This window comes from Aulostomus chinensis, chromosome 19 (genome assembly GCF_037954235.1).
Source record: "Aulostomus chinensis isolate RoL2024-O1b breed Wild chromosome 19, RoL_Achi_v1.0, whole genome shotgun sequence".
NCBI lineage: Eukaryota > Metazoa > Chordata > Actinopteri > Syngnathiformes > Aulostomidae > Aulostomus > Aulostomus chinensis.
Window position 1 is genome coordinate 5,933,301 of NC_141338.1, and position 20,969 is coordinate 5,954,269.

Consider the following 20,969-nt stretch of genomic DNA (forward strand, 5'->3'; position numbering starts at 1 on the left):
TCTCCACAATAAAGACCCCGTCCGGTGTAAATACGCTGACTAAGACCAGTCTTCTTCCTGTCCTGCCCTCTATCCCTCTCTTTTGTTCTCTCTCATCTGTCCAGCAGCATACTCTGGATCCTTTGGATGGAAGGGCCAGCCCTTGTAAGGAATCCCATTAAGGAGCCCATCAATATTTCATCATTGCTCACTCAGAAACATAGTTATAGAAGTTTCCAGGCCAGAGCCATTAGGGGGCAGACGTCAATAAGTTATGGCAGCGAACATCTTTCTCCACCCTCCTATTTTCCTTGCCTCCTCCTCTTAAGAGAAGTCATCGGAGAAGCTTTTTGAAGACAGCAGTGGTTTCCGCTACTTCTGCATTAAACAAATCATTGACCATTTGGTATCCGACAAGCATTATATCCTTTCCTGGTCCTGTCAAATGACCCCAACAACTGTTATTAGTCTTGCTGAGAGGAAGGAAGGGAGTCTGAGGGGTTGTTTGTAAAATCTGTCAAATTAAAATTAACAGCATGGCCTGATTGTGTAATGTGATGTAGACACAGAAACACTTTTCAAAGACTTTTGACTCATGGACGATGAGACAGGTCTGACACCTTCCATGCCGGCCAGCTTAGCGAGTGGACGCTCGGCTGCAGGGCGATCTCACACACACAGTGAGTCAAGTCTAAACTTTGTACTGAAGAGGAAGGGAGAAGCTTAATTGCAGTCTTCTCAGGCTTTACAATGATTTTATAACCCTTATTTAAAAATTATTATACCTACATTAGCCAGGAATGGAACTAGCCTGCAGGCTAAAGTGTGTTAAATATTGCTGTAGCAGACGTTTTAACGAGTTTTCCTCCAGCTCACCCTTCAGTGTCCTTGGAACAAAAAAAGGTCCCTCTATATGCATTTTACCAGAGGAAATGTGAAGTCCTGCGGAATCAAACCGGATCAGGCTGCCAAGCCAATACTGATGCAAACAACACCTCCCGATCTCTCTGAGGGAGGTCAGTCCATGCCGAGTCATTGCACTTATGTCATCCCTTTCAGATCCCTGCAGCTTCTACGGTGTGAATCCTGCTCTCACTTTAATGAGATCACTTTTCCTGCATGTCATTACTTTCCATGTTGTCATGTTTTAGCTTCAATGCATCAACCCAGGATCTTCCTGGTGTGTTTTTAAAAACTTTTACACGTGTAGCTTTTTCGTGAAGTGTAGAAGTCGTGAGTAAAACATAAGAGCTGACAGACAAGTCCACCATGAACTCACCAGGGTGCAGAACCTCTCAGGAGGGTTTCCACATGTGATTCCAGGTGGATCCACCTTGATCCTCATGTAGTCTTTCATGGATGCTGGTTTTGGCTGACAGGCGTAATGCTCCCACACTGACCCTTCATCCGTGCTCACCAGGGACTTGCACAGTTCATACTGGCCCAGAGTCGAGGCCAAGCAATGCAGCAGCACCAGCAACACGGCCTGAAGGAGCATGGCAGGCTGGGGGGGTGTTTGGAGTGGGGTCTGGCACAGGGTGAGGGGGCCACGGAGCTCAGAGGACAGATGAAGTGCATGGAGCGGTGATCATAAGGAAATGGTGGACATCCTTCCCACCATACTGCTGTACTGTGAATGAAGAGGTGCAGGTAAACTGATGCAACTCACCTCCAGGCTTCTGAACTCCCTTAATGACAGGAGAACACTCTACAACTGCTCAGGGTCTCTTCACAAATATTGACGGCCCCCAGAAATCTGAGAGAGGGACACGTTCTTGTTTTGACAGCTGACTTCCTGAGAAAGATGGGCGGTGGATGGAGAGGCGTATAACTTTACAGAGATAAATCTCGGCATGCACTTTCACCATAGTGTTGCAGGGAGTTGGGTTGGGATGTTAACACAGATCCATGTCTCAGGGAGCGCTGTCCTGCTGGGAGGCAGTGAAGTCGGCTGGAGAGGATGAAGGAGAAGCTCTTGTGCCTTCAGGTATATCCATCCGTTTTGCTCCGTCCAAGCTCCTCTGATTGTCCTAGAGGGGAAATGAGGACACATTTCAGAGGGTATTAGTTTGATGATTAAAATATCAGCATGAATTAATCTTGTCTTTAATCTTACTGTAAATACAAGGATATGTCTGCCTTTTTCTCCATGTTATTGCGTTCAGAACTCCACTTCATGCTGCAAGGCATTTCTATAAATAAACCTTTAATGTAAGTCTTTGAAATGTGGCTTGCATTCTTATTTTGTTGTGTTAAATTATCCTGCACTAAATTGCAGAGGGTTATCAAGAAAAGTGGGGGACATATCATAGTCAGACTTTGAGGAGAACTTTTGGTTGGATGTTTTGCACAGTTGCAAGAAAGGAAAGTTTGCTTGAATTCTCTTCTAACCTGTGGTGCATTCTGCTACATTTCAGATGGAAATAGCATTTTTTAAAAAGCACGAAATTTGCTGCACGGTGTGGATAATCTTGCGCGTAAAAACACATGCTGCCGGTGCGCATGGACTTGTAATTCCCCTAACAGTGCTATCGATGGCTTGGGATTGAAAGTAAAATACTGCATCTGAAAAAAAAAAAGACTTTAGTAGGTCACAAGTTTCCGAAGAATGTGTTTAAATGTGCAGAAAAGAACGACAGAACACACAAATTAAAAAAAAATATATATATATATGCTGGTATATTTTTAGTTATGACTTTCAGTCATTTATTTTTCGGTCTAACCTCGTCGCAATGTATTAAATAACACCTAATTATATGAGAAGTGCCCGATTTATTCACTTGATTTAAAAACATTTTGGCATAGCATTTTTTGCAGCGTGCACCCATTGATCATAATCCGAGTGTCATCCCACACTGACAGCATGCAGGTCCCACACAGCCCTGTGGACTTGAGTTCAGTTTGAAGTGACAAGCTACGTATTTCCCGGCACTGACAGTCTTGTAGGGGTGTGTCAGTGCATCCCACCGACCACCACCGCTCACGCACTTCATATATGTGTATTAAAAAAAAGAACACACACATTTGTATTAAATTGTGCATGAAAGTCTCCTGATGGCACTGAAGTGGTCCGGATGGGAGTCGCAGCAGCAGCAGTAGCAGCACCCGGACTTCAAAGAGCTTCAGACAAATGCAACGATGTTCTATCATCACTTACTAGTAACCTGCATCCGTGAGCCCGGCCAGCACTTTGCGCGGCGTTGGTGCGTCCAACTCTCCCTCTTTGGGTACAAAGATCGCCCCCGATCATCCACTGTACTCCGTCCCTTCTTTCTCTGTATCCCGTTATCTGCCTCCCCGTCCGGCTCGCTGTTTGTTTTTGCCTTCTGCTGGATACTTTTTTATCGCCCCGTGGACGGCTGCGCACGGTGGATCAGTGTCCTAGATCTGGAAACGGCCGGTAAAAGAGGAGTGGAATCCGGCGTCAAGGAGTATCAAAAGTATAAAATATTGACTTTGAAGAAAGGCTTGTGCCCGCCCCTCTTCCTCTACCCCTCTCCTCCTCCTCTCCCCACTTTACAAGCTCGGGTTTACATGGGATGCTCAAGGGCAGAGAGAAAGAGAGAGTAAAGGGCTTTATGGAAAATCTCTCTCTCTCTCTCTCTCTCTCTCTCTCTCTCTCTCTCTCTCTCTCTCTCTCTCTCTCTCTCTCTTAATGCCCAGACTAAATCCTTTTACCATCAGTTTCAATCACTATCTGAGCTTTTATCTGCTCCAGCCCTGCTGCCTGAACCGGGGCGGTGCAACTTCCCCTCTCCGCTCCGAACGGTTCCCCACGACGTCTCGATCTGCACCCCGCTCGGTTTAAAGGACCAGCGGGGGTAGAAGAGGAGCCCCGATGTTCCTGTTCTCCCGCTTTAATCTGCCCAGATGTGTCATGAAAACCTACGACCCTCTTTTGTTACAGTGGTCACAGGATAGGGAATTTACAGCCTTCATACCTCTATAATGTGACCTTATCTTAAAGCAATTTCCAAAATATCATAAATATTTCAAGTTTTTACTGTAGTTTCTTTGGCTGGTGCATCTGATGTTCAAATATAAAGTTCAGATCTCAGGTCAGCACAAACATCCTGCAGGAGAGTGGTGCTGCATAGCCAAATAAATTTTCATTTATGCATTCATAAAACTGTCCAAATGTGTCACTTTAAAAGATATTTAGCTTTCTGTCTTTAGAGCAGTTTGACACACCTGAACAGTTTTAAACTTGCTCAGTATGTGTACAAACGCATCATCAGAGTTTATTAAAAATAAATTGTCAATCACAGCCTGTAAAAGTTTTGAACATGTGCATCCACCTCTGTTTATTAAGGATTATTTAATTAAAGATCATTATAATTGTTACTCTGCAGTCAATTCATCCCCGACTCCTGTACATCAATCCATCTATCATTTTATTGTTATTATTATTATTATAAAAGCCATGTATCACACACTGCTTTGACCACTTTCAACTATGAATTACTTTCCAGGAAAGTGCTTTATATTTAGAACCAGGTTCTTTTCCAAGAAGCAGGTTTATTAAATTACCCTGGTAACTTTGTTTAGTAAAACCTGGAACTGGAGAAAAACGGAGGTCTGTTCTGAGCATGACTCAGCCAAGTAATCCAGGGTAAATAACTCTGAATCAGGCACTAATACAGTGAATATTTACTGATCATTGGTAGCATATTTAATCGCCCAGCAAGGGACTATAAAGGAAAGTTGTACTATCCATGTATGTTTGGTCTAACGTCCTACCTGTGATAGGACGTTTGGCTTGCATGGAGCACAGTCAATGTATCAGCCAATTAAGACTTTTCACAAATACTGCAATCTTGTCATATATACTGTATATATATATATATATATATATATATATATATATATATATAAACATTGTTCAGTCTATTTGTGACAGATAGACATTACTCTTCTGCTTTATAAGGTGTTGATATGTGAATAATGAATATATAGAATCAACACAAAACTTTAAATTGGGCAGTTTTGTATAATGCATCTGTTTACTTTTTTATACTTAACCAGTAATTCTGCTGTGGAATCCATCCATTCATTTTCTAATGCTTATTCTATTAAGGGTCGTGGGGGGTGGAGCCTATTCCAGCAGCTTTCAGGTGAGAGGTGGGGTTCACCCTGGACGGGTCACCAGTCCATCACAGGGCCAACACATAGAGACAGACAGCCATTCACACTCACAGTCACACCTACGGTCAATTTAGAGTATCAATCAGCCTCGTCCTCTCTTGATGTCTTTGGACTGTGGGAGGAAGCTGGAGTACCAGAGAGAACCCACACAGGAACAGGGAGAACATGGAGACTCCACACAGAAAGATCCCGTGCTGGAGCCAGGGCTCGAACCCAGTGCCCTCTTGCTGTGAGGCGACAGTGCTGACCACTGCACCACCGTGCTGCCTGCTTTTAAATCCATCTGGCAAAAAACAGACCCTAAAAAGAATATCCCAAAAAGAAAGAAAAAAAACTGAACAACTGAATTGGTACAAAAATGCTGACAATTTTCATAAAATGAAATCACGCCTCACTTTATTGTCTATTTTACGAGTATTGGGACCATCATTTACAAAAAGAACAACACACTCCATTCAAACAAGCAAGTCAGACACATATACAATAAAGGAAATTGTGTACGATGACATCAAGTGCGGGCTGCACAGTGTTGCAGTGGTCAGCACTGTGGCCTCACAGCAAGGAGGTTCCGTGTTCGAGTCCTGGCTCGGGCGCGGGATCTTTCTGTGTGGAGTCTGCATGTTCTCCCTGTGCCTGCGTGGGTTCTCTCCGGGTACTCCGGCTTCCTCCCACCGTCCAAAGACATGCAATTTGGGGACGAGGCTGATTGATACTCTAAATTGACCGTAGGTATGAATGTGAGTGTGAATGGTTGTTCGTCTCTGTATGTTGGCCCTGTGATGGACTGGTGACCTGTCCAGGGTGAACCCTGCCTCTCGCCCGTAGATGCTGGGATAGGCTCCAGCCCCCCCACAACCCTTACTAGTAAGGAATAAGCGGAAGATGATGATGGATGGACGATGGACATTAAGTGCCCCCTACTGGACATAAAAAAAAATAATACAGCCACATTGGCTTCACTTTCCAGAGACTACATCCATTTCTTTATTCAGTCCATGGTTTTGCCTTTAACACTACAGCAGAGAACAAATGATTTCTGATGTTGATGTGCTTCTTGTTGAGTTTCCTCAACAGTGGTTCCTCAACTGCAGCTCAGTTTTTTAAAGCGTTCCCTGACTGACAAGCACTGATTGTAAAACTCAACAACTACAGCAGGTAACACGTTAAAAAGTTTCACTGTGGTCTGAGATAACCCTGATGTTGTCACAGTGATTCTTCCACAGCCAAATACAACTTGTCACAGCTGTGGCTGTACTCCACTTGAAACATAACATGACCATTGTGTGACATCAGAGGATCAAATCCTTAAAAATGAAAAAAAGGAGAAAAAAAATCAACTAATATGGTTTCAACTATAACTGGCGACAAGCAATTGCAGACTGCATCATTTTTCGGCACCACAAAAGCTTGTCTGCCCGCTGTGGTAACTCATGGTTACTTGAGCTTTCCTCAAAATTGAATGCTGGGAGCTTTTTTAGCGGCAACAAAGGAACAGCTGTGTCTAATCAGTTCATAATGAGCCATGACACTGGGATTCAAACAGGCATTTGGATTTTTATCATACTCGTCTGGTGAAACTGCAGGGGAAGAGAAGAAAAGGGAGGCCAGGAGAAGGGGCAAGAGGGAATAGGACATGTAGGATTCGGAGGAAATTATGAACCTCGGTATGAAACACTGGCAGTACACCCAGAAGAGGATCAATAGTTTGTCCTTGCGGGACCTTCCCTCTCTTTTTCCATATTTGAGATAGCCTCCCCCCTTTATTTCTTTACTGCTAAGGTGTTTTTAAGACCCCCCCTTTCCACACCTCCGTGAACAGGGCAAGACTGAAAGACAAATTCCCCCCTCAGGGATCAATAGAGCATTACAAATATGGCATTTGCTGCTATAACTGGCTCTTGATATAGAATATCACAGGCTTTTAATCGACACTGCACTCCAAAAGAGAAAAAGGGGGTTTGCTGAAATAGTCACTCTGCCTCTGAGTTAAAGATAAAACTACATAGCATTTCTCAGAACTGGAGAGTAAGAATGTGTATCCTATCCAACTTTCCAGAGCAGACTTCCTCTCAGATTTCCCAACTTAGGATCTAATGCAACAAACCTTTTTTTGTTGTTTGTTTGTTTTGTTTTTCCCCTTCAAGCCTGCCAAGGAGTTTTGCTGCTGTTGTCTTGTCTGTCAGAAGAATATGCAAAAACCCCTGGACAGTTTTCATGAGACTTGCTGGAAGTGTGGAGCATCAGCCAAAGACGGTGTTTTACTTCACATCCAGAACAATGGCAGGATAGCTAGATGCTATTGAAAATTATTTAGGAACACAACAAGAAGGAACACAACAAAAACAGCTTCAGCTGCATAGTATTTGTGTTTCATGAGGTTTACTCCATTTATACTCAACCACCTTTTGACACACTCTTTGTTCCATTTAGCTGTATTTTCCTTAACTTGAAGTAAAGCAAGGCCACGCTTTTTGCCCTATCATCCATAAATGGTGAGCACAATGTGAACAGGGAGCTGTATCAAATGTAAATCACGTGCACTTCAAAATTTGAAGACCTATCATAATTGAAAATATCACTTTTTATGAGCTTAAATTCCAAAAATGGGACTAAAGACCATTAAAGGCTTTTTAGAGATCAGCAGGAACCCTGAAGGGAGTTTCAGGTTTCTTTTTCATCGCAAGTTGCAAAGGCAGTTTCTGGCTTTTTCATGAATTTAAAGACCCAAATGTGTAACAAGCATCTGACACACACGTTTCAGAATACACTAAAACACACAGTGTGTGACCACAGTGGTTGTTTTTTTAGTTACAGTTCAGGGGTGTGGGTATTTCAAACTTGATGCTTGTGGTGCACCAGGGGCATCAGTTGACACTTGCAATACATTTAAGCTTTTTGGAAATATTATATGAACCTTTTAATGACAAAAAAAAAAAAAAAAAAAAATCAGGTGTATTTCTGTACACAATTGCTCAAGACATAATGGTTGCAGATGTGGATTTTCATATTAGAAGAGCGGGCCTGTGGTTTTGGACGAGGTCTGCACTCTCCAGGTGCACTTGTGTGAGTGATTCAAAGCGGAAGTGAGAGTGTCAGCCACAGTGAGAGTGTCAGCCGTGCTTTAAATGTGACTTAATATGATCACGCACCTTTATTTCACAAATGGATGAGGATTACATGTGTGGGCAGTGAAGCTGATTGCGTTTTGTGCAGCTTCTATGATGTAATGTCCGCATATCAAACAGAAATCAGCAGTGCATATTTTATGCGTCATATATGATTTTACGTTTGTAGTTATCCGTGTGTGTGCATCAAAAACTCGACAGAAACATTTAACCATGCTGAATGAACGACTGTGTTGTGGAACTGAACCTAAAAGACAGCATCTGTAACAATATCCTGGCTAATAGACTTGTACACACGACACTGTGTCGCACAACAGGGTATTGCTGCTTTCATCCCCGGCAACATTTGATCCCACTGTGCTCAAAATATGTGCATGAAAATATACATCATCTGATTTACAGCAATTCTGAACTGGCTGTATGTGATTATTATATAATTTCCGCAATTTGCTAAACACTTCATATAAAAAAACCTGGTCTGCGAATCGGTGAGCTCCCCAGTGAGCTCTCACAGAATCTGAAAAGTTGCGCGGAATGTTGAGTGTCAGTACATGGCAAAAATCAGATGACAAACCTCTCCGCCGATCTCTGTTTTTGTCACTCTGCATCTTTCTCTTTCACTCTCTCTCTCAGTGTATTTTGGCAGAGGTTTGAAGTGTCAGAGTAGCCTAGCTGGCAGACCTTGATAAAAAAAAAAAAAAAATACCCTTCATCATGGCAGCCTGCAGAGTTTGGACAAGGTTCCGGACAGGCTTCATCTCTCTCTCTCTCTCTCTCTCTCTCGCTCTCTCGCTCTCTCTCTCTCTCTCTCTCACTCTCTCTCTCTCTCAAACCCTCTTTGCTCCCAGGCTCTGTATTGGCGTTAAGATGACGCAGAAGTCAACTTGTGCGGGAGTCAAACTCTCGTATAAATCAGTGTGGAACTTTGGGAAGGCCCCCAACAAGTTATGCATGATCAGAAATACTTTATATCTGTATGTCACTGCTTTGAGCAGATGGCGCTCTCCCTCTCTCTCTCTCTCTCTCTCTCGCTCTCTCACTCTCTCTCTCACGCACACACACACACACACACACACACACAATTCAGACATATAACTGTGATCACTATGATGTAGTTGTGAGCCAATAGTGTTAAGGGTTATTGTGTTAATAGTGTTATTTAATTTAATGTATGGACCATTTAACTATGTGCTATGTTGTTACTGTATATGATTATAATGCTGCCATCATTTGTACCTCCAATCTCCAGGAGAGAAAAATCTCATAGACACTCAAGCAAGATCCATCCATCCCAAATCTCCCTCATACACACACACCTGACATCATTGGAAATATGGCAGCAAAGACAGCAGAATTAGCTTCAGATACAAGTTGCTTCATCCTGATTGAGTTGTAAAATGTGTTTTAGTATTTCCATTCAGCTGGTTTGTGCTTGATACAAGATAGAGACCTTATATACGTTGTGGCAGGCATCCATGTTTGCATCCATGACAGTGGATGATGGCTTACAGACACAATGAATGAAAGCATAGTGAAAGAGTTGGAAAAAGAATGTCACTTTTTAGAGTCAGTGAAGAGGGTCCAACTGCAGTTGGATGATGCCTTGTTGAAGCTAACTGCTTAGTTTCCGCAGATTGAGAAGACTCACTCATACTGGCTTATTACACAAGACTGTAGATGATATTACTTTAGTTTGTCCCCGAGAGACAGAAGACACTGCTGAACTCGGTAATGTAAAGGATCTATCTCTGGTGTCAGAAATGTGTGAAATACAGTCGCCCTTCTCCTGAAAATCTATGTCTTGATTGATGGTGGAGTCTAAGGAGTGGTTAAAAGAAACTCCTGTCCACATGTGGGGAATTTTTGCTTTGAAAGTGTACAAGAAGACAAACTTACCAACATTACAGCAAAAAATAATACATGAAAAGGGAAACTTGTGTCCATGAGAACAAGCGAAACAAGACACTTTTGAGAAAAATCTAACACTTTCTGTTATTTAGCCTTCGAACATTTACTACAGTGTCCTATCTTGAAACGTTCATGAAAGTGAAATATTTAATTTTCTGTTCACCTTTTGATTCAGATCCAACCCCAAATTTAACGGGTCCTTCCTTGGTCTATGCTTCACCACTCCACCAAGTTTTGTGAAGATCAGTACAGCAGGGTTTTTGTTGTTGTCGCAGCTAAACATAGTGATATGGGTGGATAAAATATAATAGGAAATATTTTATACATCCTCATTCATTGTCTTTTAACAGCAATAGTGTGTTCTAAAGCATGCGTGAAATATTTATGTGCTATGAATGCTAAATAGGGTGACTGAAAATGGAGTTTTCCACTTTTTTTGACAGAAACATTGAAATTCAACTGCGTGTTTCAACATTCGCTCTTCTTTCATGTATTTCTGGATGTCCAGATTGTTTCCTCTCTCGGCACCTCATGCTGCTTGTTTCCCATTTTGGCCAGCTACTCTCTTATGTGCCTTCAGACTACAGAACACCTGTCATTATGAACCTATGATGCTCAACAAAACAGATGGGTCCTCCAGACAGTGACTACACACACACACACACACACACACACACACACACACACACACACATGTACTGACAAGCACAAGCATGCACACACATGTACACACAGCCACAAACCAACAATGGTCTCCTAGCAACTCCTAGTTAGTGGTCCCACGTTGGGGATGGTGCTCTTTTCACTTACATCAGGTGTTTGCCCTCCAGGGAAACGAGAAATAACCTTGAAGTGACCCTGGAATGCAGCTACTGTACAGTTCACCTCATTCCCTCAAACCACAAATAAACATTTTACCTAATCAAACCACAAAAGTCTATTAATGGCACAGTTCAGCTTTATATCCTCGATATGACTTTTTGTTTGGGTTTCTTTGCCTGTTTTTTTTTAACCTCCCAATACTTAACAATTCAAGGTGGACCATAATATTTATGTGTGAACCACTATGAATCCACTTTATCTCGAACAATACCAAATTTCATGTGAATTTTAAAAATTAAGTTCAAACTACTCCTGCGGGGAGCTTTCAGGAAATCAAAGATGTGAGCCTACAGTGTTTAGCTTTTAGCTACTGTATATTTTGTGTTTGACCACGTGTTTCCACAGGGTTTACATCTATTTTAGAAGTCCTGTTTAAGTCACACTAACTCTTAACAAAATAATTTGGACGAGTCTCTTTTTCTCTTTCTCCAACAGACTTTGTACTTTACTGTCTCATCCAGATGTGCTCTATGATACTGAAATTTGGTTGCGATCAATACAACATGAGTTGCTTCATAGGATTACCAATGTAATTTGGTCTGTACAATTTAAAGTACACGGGTTCTGTATCCAACTCTACCCCTCGGTGGTCTGATGTGGGGAAAGCTGTGTTTAAGAAGGGAACTGTATCACTCACTTTGGAAGGAGGGATGAAAAGCTGCCGACTCTGAGATTTAACAGCATCTGCAGTGCGCCCAGTTGGTATCCTGTCCCACACTGGGCCAGCTGCAGAAACACTAATCTGATGTTGTGTATGTGTGTGTGTGTGTGTGTGTGTGTGTGTGTGTGTGTTTGTGTGAGACAGTGAAATGGAAAGATAGGGCATACAAAAGAGCTATTGTTTATACACCATTTGTGTGCGTATATGTAGCATCACAGGGCGCCCAAAGGTGAGTGCATGTGTGAGTTGTGCTACATTTTGTGTATGTGTGTGTGTGTGTGTGTGTGTGTGTGTGTGTGTGTGTGTGTGTGTGAAGTTGCTGTGAGTAGTGGCTTCTTTTCTGCTCAGCAGTTCGTTCATGACTGAACCCCCTCAGTGTCCTCGTGTGATCCAGTGATCGATGCGAAGCTCTGGAGGTGCCTTTCACACGCACACGCATACACACACAGACACACGCACGCACACACACACACACACACACACACACACACACACACACACACACACACACACACACACTCTTCACAGCTTGTCGCCAATGAAGGTTACAGTAACAAACCCAACATCTCACTCACCCTCAATGAAGGAATAAATGGATCAGTCCATTAGTCATTCCCTTCCTCCTTCCTCTTCACTCACTCATTTGCTCACTCACTGTTCTCTCATGTATCACCTCACCAATGTAAAGCTGCACTCACCACCACCGCCAGCATTCTGCACTCAGTAAGTTTCATCACAGGTGATGCAGTCACTCACACACTCATTCATGGCTTCAGTGAATGGGTCAGCTAATTGTTCAACTGACTGATGCAATTTTACACCCAAATTAGTGTGTATGTGCAGTTTTTTTCCCCCTGATGTGTCATGTTTGACTCCAGATGGCTAGCGAGCTGCTAGCTGTCGTGCTCCTGTCAGGGTAAATGTTTGTTTTCAAACTTATTTTGAGGCTGCGTTCACTCTTTCAGCCCTGACTGCAGCTCACTCAGCATGTATTGTTAGCATAACCATGCCATGCTTTGTGTAGCCTGTATAAAAATAAAATGCAGCTGCGGTGTCTCTAGTTTAACAGCACTGTAGCGAGCAGGTGACAGATGTGTATTTGCGGGCTGGCAAGGGAAAAATTAGTGTAGCCTGTCTACCTGGGTTTTATGATGGCATTACAGCCCAATCAGAGGTTGTGCAGATAAATGTCACCAATGGCTGATGAGGACTGTTTGAAGACTCAATGAAAAGCAAGAGTTAAAAAAGACCAGTGATGCTCCAGCATGATTTTCATTCAAAATGAATAAAGATTAAATAGATGATATAAAATATTAAAGAGGATAGCAACCCGTATTGTCTTATAGTAAAAGATTCAATAAAAGCATCACAGGGAAACTTTAGAGTGCATTTCCTGCTTTTGTTTTTATCATCAGTTTATTCATTGTGCCCCCCCCCCCCCCCCCCCCCCATTGCCTATGTGGTTTAGCCTTTATTTAAAAAAGAAACAAACAAATGTGCACACATATCCGGGCAAGCAACTACACTGTTGCAAGACAAGAGAAAAAAAAAGAGAATTTCTCTGCACACTGTTATGCTCCCAGTGAACAACTTTCATTCTAACAAGGCAACATTGCAATCTTCAGGATGAGGAAGTCAGAGGTGGCGTGGCTCAGAGGTAGAGTGGCCATCGAGCAACCGAAGGGTCGCTGGTTTGATCCTCACTCTTCCTCCGGTGACCAAGTTGAAGTATCCTTGAGCAAGATACTGAGCTCCTGATGGCCCTGTGATGAACTGGCGACCCATCCAGGATGAACCCCGCCTCTCGCACAATGTCAGCTGGGATAGACTTCAGCCACCCCAACCCACCCACACCCCACACCCCTTAACAGATAAGCAGTTTAGAAAATGTACGGATGGAAGATGAAGAGGATCTTGTGAGAATAAAAGCTGGTCTTTTGGAGCCCAACAGTGAGCGGTCCAATTCTCTTTCTCTCTTTTTGTTAAGCCTTTATTTTATCCTGAGCAACGGCCAGGTGAAGTACTCTACATTGAGATTTGTATCATAGCAACCACAGTATTTGCAGGGGGGGAAAAAAGCACACTTCCGAGGATCTAGTGTTCCCAGCCAGGTCTTTTCAGAGGAGCACTTGCCTTATTCACATTTGAGTGGACGCAGCTTCTCATTCTCACCCAAGTTATTAGTCAGAGCAGCTTTGACCCCTGAATTGCCTTGTTAAACTCTGCATAGGCTCTTTGATTGTGTGCAGAGAGGCATTGGTATTACTAGCTGGTATTTGGTAGAGCACACACACTCCCATCAATCTGTGTGGAGACGCTAGGTGCAGGGCTTTTGCTTCTAATGTTTTTCAGGTTTTCCACAGGTAAGAAAGTAGGTTAGTTGTTTTATTCTCTGTCTTTTGTTCGGAGACGAGTAGTCTTAGCTCCGAGTCAGGAGTCCCCTTTTGGCTCTGATTGATTTAAGCAGCACCCTGCGGGCTTTTTCCCCTTTTGTAGTTTGCTTCTGTGTTTTATTTTTGGCATTTGTAGTAGACAATTAAATCTCAAAATCCTTCCTGTGTTCTGAAGAACTTTGTTAACCAAATCTGTTGGGTTTTATGTTGCTTCCCCTTGAGAGTTGGGTCATAAAAAAATGTCACCAAACTTTAAATTGTCAAATTGAAAGGTTGGGGAAATTTGAAAGCTTTATTTAAAAGATAACTCCGGAGACTTTTTTAATTGTTATAGGTTATCCTCACAGCTGCTGTTTTGCACCAAGGTAACTCAGGTGTACTCTAACTGATCAAGTTAACTATGGTTCTGTGCCAGGGCCATACCTTTTGCCATGGCTGCTGTGAAAGTAGCCTATGACACATATTTGGAGGATTTCCACAAGAAAGTTGGTCCAAAACACAGATGAAGCAGAAAACGAGGCCACTTTTAGTCCCATGAGCATTTGAAACTTACACCCCCCCCCCAAAAAAAAAATCTCCATGTAATGTAGTGTTTGGAATTTATTGGTTTCTGTTGAATGTATGAAAGTTTAGCAAATACTGCAGGTTCACTGAAGAGGAGAAGCACATTATTTGCTCTCGCATTTTACAGTCAAAAGTCTAGCTTAGCTCCAAGTTCTATTTATATAGTACTGTATAATCCATTCACTGAAATGGTCTGCTAACAGCCGTTCAGACTGCTCACACCTACATTAAATGATCAGTTGAGGTGAGAATGAGATTTATCTGAGTGCTGTCCGGTCAAACAGGTTACTGCCTCCTCTTCAGACTGTTGCTCCGTGTTGACATTGGGGGAAATAAATCCAGCAGGATCGATACCAGCTTTTCGTTTCATCGATTTGCTCATACAACCTCGCCCTCGTCCCACCCAGAGGTTCTTCCGCCATGCTGACCCCTCTCCGTCACCTGTGGACACCATTCATTCATCTAACTACATATAGTGCCTATTGATTTCACCTAATGGAGACAGGGACATTCTACAGTGTCTACAGAGGGTGCAGCTCTTAGAGGTCTTGTGATGTCATGTTTTTGCAAAAAAAAACAATGGTGGTACAACCCAACACTGGTTGCTGAAAATGTACTTTTTGCGTGTAGGATCTGTACAGTAGGGAACCAAAGCTTCAGATTAGTGCCAAAACACAACTCCCAGGATTGGGGGAGAAAAATCATCCTAAAGTAAACTTCTAAATAAGACACTGCTGTGCAACAACATATTCTTACCTAACCTGATGAAAGGATTAGCTGGCAAGCTAGCCACAGTGAGACTAGGGAGCAACTTTGATGAAACAATGGGTGTTCTATAGTTATTCCGTTATGTGATAATGCAATACTCAAAAAGTGTCTAATGTTCCCTTGCCTGGACTGCACACTGCCCCGCCTGTACTAATGATACACTTAACTGTTCAAAATGATTGAATTAACATGTATAAATGCTGCATTAGCTTACCTTTCAGTCTTTATACAATGTTACAGATGAGAGTCGCTGTCAGCTGTTGTGATTGATAGCCGATGGGCACGACACAGGATGACGACCAGTGTAACCTTTTGCTGTGGCGGTGTTTTGTTTCCATCACTCCATCAGTGATGGTCTTTTGTTTATTTCTGTCCTTCCTCGGGGGTAAATAAACCCCACTCTGCCAGAAAGGAGCCTGGGTAATGAGGCTTGTGTCTTTGGAAGCTCTACATCCACAGGGTCATGGGTCAAAGTCTGAGATAGAGGGGAAATGGATATGAGGGTAGCAGAGGGATCTATTTATGTTATAGTCCTATGCATGGGTGTGTTTTTGCATTCATGTGCTACCATGCGATCTGTCCCCATCTTTATTTTTGAATCCAAGTAATAATGCAATGCAGGTTGCAAAAGGGGCATCAAAATATGTTTTCTTTCGTTGATATATTTCCTGGCTGTATGATTGTTTTCTGCCAGTGCTTATGGATGTCATTGGTATGTTTCTCCTTGTGTCTCCTTGAATTTTTTTTTTAAGTTTCAATGTGCTCTAGAAGTAAACTTCACCTGCTGGAAAATCGATGCAACCAAAACAAAACTGTCAGTATTTTGTGCAAAACATTTCGTATATAATAACAAAGTAAATCCTATGTTGAGATAAAGTGATGCTGTAAATGGCAAACTTTGTGCAGCTGTATAGGTAAACAATATATTTATGATAATATTGTAACTGATGCATCTACTCGGAGTCCTAACAAAGTTGCTCTTATAGCGACACACCTCCAGCCTCTTGTGGTTCCCACAAGTCTACAGAACACACAATACACACAACAGACTACGTTCCAGCTAAATATACACATTTACAATCAGCCACAACATGAAAATCACTGATAGTTAACAGTTGACATTTTAACGAATTATATTAATTACCAAGTTACCGTGGCAGGAGGTGCTGCTTTGGAAAAGGAGGCAAACATACGAATCTAAGCGACTTTGATGTAGGAAAAATTCTGATGGCTAAGTAACCTGGTCAGGGCTAAAAAAAACAAAAACAAAACTGGTGTGCAGTTGTTACCAAATGTGACCTGGGGACGGAAAACTGGTGAACAGGGTCATGTCTGTACATATCCCACAGAAGAGTTCATGTCTCACACATTACTCAAAGAACTGATGCAAATAGCTTGGTGCTGGACACCAAATTACCCCCTCAGAGTCCAGCCCAGCTGTTTGGGCAGCATGAGGGGCACCTACACAGTATTCTGCAGGTGGTTTTAATGTTTGGCTGATGGATGCAGATCTTTGATGGTGGGGGAACCCAGAGCGCTGAGAGGACACCTACTGTACACAGACATGGGGAGAACATTTAAATTCCACTCTGAAAAAAGATGTGGGTCAGCTTGGCCTTGAACCTGGGACATTCTTGATGCACTGTGTGAACCACTGAGCCCATGCATCACCCAAAAGGCAATTACATTGAAAAGAATGTTTTCATTTCACCGAATATTTATGGTGAGGGAAATTTTTCAGTTGTTATTCTGTCCTTAAGTTAAGGCACATGTCTCAATGTTTGAGATTTTGATAATAGGACTGTTTTTCTGACCTGTATTTGTCTTCTTTGCTCTGGTCATAATTGTTATAGGCTTGGAAGTAATTTTTCTCTGGTCTTTTTTATTTTTCATTTTGCTTTGTACTTTTTTGTTTGTTTTGCACTTTCCAGCTACCGTACATCAGGTCTGACCATGCAGTGCTGTGTGGCCCCTTTTCATTTTCTGCTTAGATCCAAAGCCTTTAAACTTTCCTTTGAACACACATCAACAGCAGCTCATCAGGACCCAATACAACCAGTGACGGTCTGTGATGGAACCTCAGCTAATTATAATCAGATCCAGCATCCTACAGTACTCTGCCGGGGAGCAACGTATGACTTCAGTACAGACCGAAGATTTGCAGGATTTAATAGCAGTTCGCCAGCCACTCTCTTAATAGACACAGAAATAGCACATTGAGTCTCGTTCACTGTTCTGCCACAATGACATGATTCCCACCATGCTTTTCAGTCAGTCTGCTGTGGTCATGGGTTGTTTGTGTATGCTGTTTTATGTGCATGACTGACTGTGTGTGTGGAAGTTTTGTTTTTGTTTTTTTTCATATGGTGTGTGTACTTCCACATACATGTGTACCATTCCTTTTTTATTCTTTGTGCTGTCTCTCATTGTGTATTTTTATATATTTCATCTTGAAGGAATTCAGTGAGACTAAGTAGAATCCCTCAAACACAGGAATCTCCATAAAGAATAGAATGTTTGAGAAGCATCTCTGAGAAACTCTCTCGTAAACCATCTGCGCTTGCCAGTGGTGTAGTACCAAGTCCTGAACTCAATGCAATTTGATAACTTACCACCATGGAAGCCGGTCTAGACTCAACCTTGATGACTCTGTACTCGATCTCAAACTCAGGATGATGACGACCCAGTCTACTGGGTGACTCGAGCACTGTCCTGCAACAGTTCATATCCATTCTGATCTGCCTCACATCCTGTTACATGATCTGAAAGTAGAGGTGCACATGGGCCAAACTAGTCTGTAGAAACATCTGTTGCTGATAACACTTAATACATGACATATTGTGTCATATATTGTCAATATTTTCCTCTAATACTCATTTTATTATATCCAACTGTATCCTTCATGAAAACCACTTCACTCTAAAACTATATAAGCTTTGCTTGTGCCCTGCTGAAGCTTTAGTGTACCAGTATTGAAGTATTTTCCCACAGCATACAGACTTTAAATGATGAGGCTGAGGAGGTGGGTGCAAATAGTTGGACCTCTTCTGTCGGCGCAGGATGGGAATGAAGCAGGCAGTGGGTGGAGGTCTGGCCTGAGATTAGCCCTCTAAGATTAGTCCTCCACTGTCAGAGTGATCCCGGGACTGCAGCAAAGGCAGGGCCGGCCTCTCCTCTGCAGCTCCCCATGTATCCATTAATGTAAACACGATCAATATGTTTGTTGTGAGACCTGCACAACTAAAAGGAAAGCTAGACCGCAGGACCATGAGGTTGAAATCTTGCAGCCTCATTCTCTATGTACACCCAAACGCTTCTATGTACTTTCATTCCTTCCACTGTGATTATAAACAACTTGATCTTACAGAAATGTGGGAAATGACCACGCCCTCTTAAGGCTGCATTGTATGTGACAGTCATATGATGTGTGAAAGTTATATGTCAGAACCATGGACACATCACTGGCAGAGTCCATTAAGATCCTTTTGTTGAGGTGGTCACACAAATACCCCACAGTTAAACAATGTTATGTTATTGATATCAGTGACAAATTGAAATGAAAACATTATGTTTATTAAGTCTTTATGCACAGTCTGGTTGCATTTTGGCACAAAAACACTTAGTAAAATGTTGGAAAAACATCATGGTTTAGCTTAAACATATGAAGCATGTCCAACCACCAGCCCAGCCTGCCCCGTGATGTGGACTGGAAGCAGATCACTTTCACTATAATCAATTACAACTGCAATACTGACACGGACCCGTGTGGGTTCCTCATGCCAAATCCTTATTGTTGTCTGTTTTCGTCCTCTATGCAGTTCCCAGGAATATAAAATAACAGTAAAAACACAAGACTGGGTAAAAAAAATAAAATAAAAAAAGGTTAAAAATAATGATGGTTAAATAGGGCCTTGCTCAAGGGCACCCAGGGCACATTACCACAGTTGCGGTGACATGTCATCACTTTCCCTGCTGAAATGTATCGTGCCAATCCTGGGCATTGAACTGACAACCTTCTGACCACTAGCTTGTTTCCCTAACATTTAGTCTCCTGCTAGATTAATTCTACTGTATATGTCACCATTACCAGTCAAATTAGGCAAATGAAGTCAATGTGTATTAATGTTTGTGTAGGTAAACTGGTCAGTATACACACACAATAACTCTGGTAATGTCTGAGAACAACACTGGGAGTCTGATTATCCTGTTTAAAATCAGAACACACAGGTGCAGCTGGTGTAGCAGGTAAAACGATACCTTGAATCAGACATTAAACCATCGCCTTTGCATTTCAAGAGCAAGGATGTAAGCCAGTTGCTAGCTGGCATAGAACTCACTGCCAACAATGTATGAAAGTGTGTGTGAGAGTGTGTGAATGTGTTGCAACTTTCATTTTCTATTGGGTGTATCGCTCCTTCCGTGACTTCCCTCTTCTCACTCACCTGTTTGTCTCCAGAGCAGAACTATTAAAGTTGGCTCGGCTCCCTTAAACAGGGTCATTTCTGCAATGCATTGTCAATTTTTTGGCTTATCAAATATTAATACTTGTGCAGAACAGCTACAATGTGAAGCAGAGAGAGGAGCAACCATGATAGATGAGTAGGGAAGATATTGTTAAATAAGATGTACAAAGATTCGGTGGAAGAATTACTCATGTAAGAATGAAAACAGAGATTGGCCTCAGTTAACTGGTTATGAACGTCAAATTCTTACAGGAGCCGTCAGACACAGACTCCCTCTTTTTCAAAAATGCTGCAGTGTTGCTATGACTCCATTTGGAAAAATCCCTTTGAACTCTGTCCATCAAGCCTGGCTACCATGTTTTTCTCATTCCTCCCTCTATCTGTAATCACGCACTGTCTCCCATCTTGGACTGGCATGCAGTTCTGGCACAAACCTCTCACACAGAAAGACTTTTCTTCATTTTAATGGCATGGCTTTTGATTGAGAAGAGAGAAAAATTCATATCTGATGAGCACTTTATTGTTGTGTAACTTCTGTTGCTCTGTTCCCAAGTTCGCGTGCTTCTTTTTTTTTTTAACCCAAAGAGAATTTTTTTTTTTTTTATGGTAAGCAGCGTATTTCAACCTATAATTCTCTGCAAGGTTAGCTATTATTCATCTACTGTGCTAATGTGTGTGTTTGTGTGTGAAAAAAAAAAAACATCTGGGAACTTTTATGTGTTTGGCAACCTCTGTGAGCTTTTCAGTGCAGTTATTGTTTTCTGAGGAATCTGCTGGCTGGGTGCAGCCACTGCTTGTTCCAAAACAACTATTGACCAATTCTAGTTTTTACATGAGTGTCATGTCCTCAGCTGGTCCGTTCTCTCTACCTCCACTCTGAAAGCTTCTGTTGTCCCTGCCTGTTTTATTTTTCCGTCTCCTACGCTAGTCGCTTGTTCTCCTGTCACACCTGTGACTCCTCTCTAATCAGCTGCTTCCTTCCCAGCTGCTCCTCATCTCTAATTAGTGCTTCGGCTCCTCCTTCCTTCCTATTGGTTGACTTCTCTTACACGCCGTATTACCTTGATTTAGTGTTTGTATG

The 20,969-nt window shown here is 42.2% G+C and overlaps 1 protein-coding gene and 1 long non-coding RNA gene across 24 annotated transcripts in view; one reads left to right on the forward strand and one right to left on the reverse strand.

Moving 5' to 3' along the window:
- Positions 1 to 3,477, reverse strand: part of ntng2b (netrin g2b) — a 75,310-nt gene extending 71,833 nt beyond the window's left edge. For 21 of the 23 annotated variants that reach the window (XM_086188193.1, XM_086188185.1, XM_086188188.1 and 18 more), the window contains exons 1-2: positions 3,137 to 3,474; positions 1,259 to 2,009 (exon numbers count right to left, since the gene is read on the reverse strand). In XM_086188193.1, the coding sequence (XP_086044319.1) occupies positions 1,259 to 1,477 (219 nt within the window). In that variant the 5' untranslated portion in view covers positions 1,478 to 2,009; positions 3,137 to 3,474. Of the gene's footprint in view, positions 1 to 1,258; positions 2,010 to 3,136 lie in introns of all 23 variants that reach the window. The other 2 variants (XM_086188194.1, XM_086188203.1) reach the window with 2 other exon arrangements.
- Positions 1 to 20,969, forward strand: part of LOC147243771 (uncharacterized) — a 136,190-nt gene that overhangs the window by 98,239 nt on the left and 16,982 nt on the right. The gene's annotated exons all lie outside the window — the stretch shown is intronic.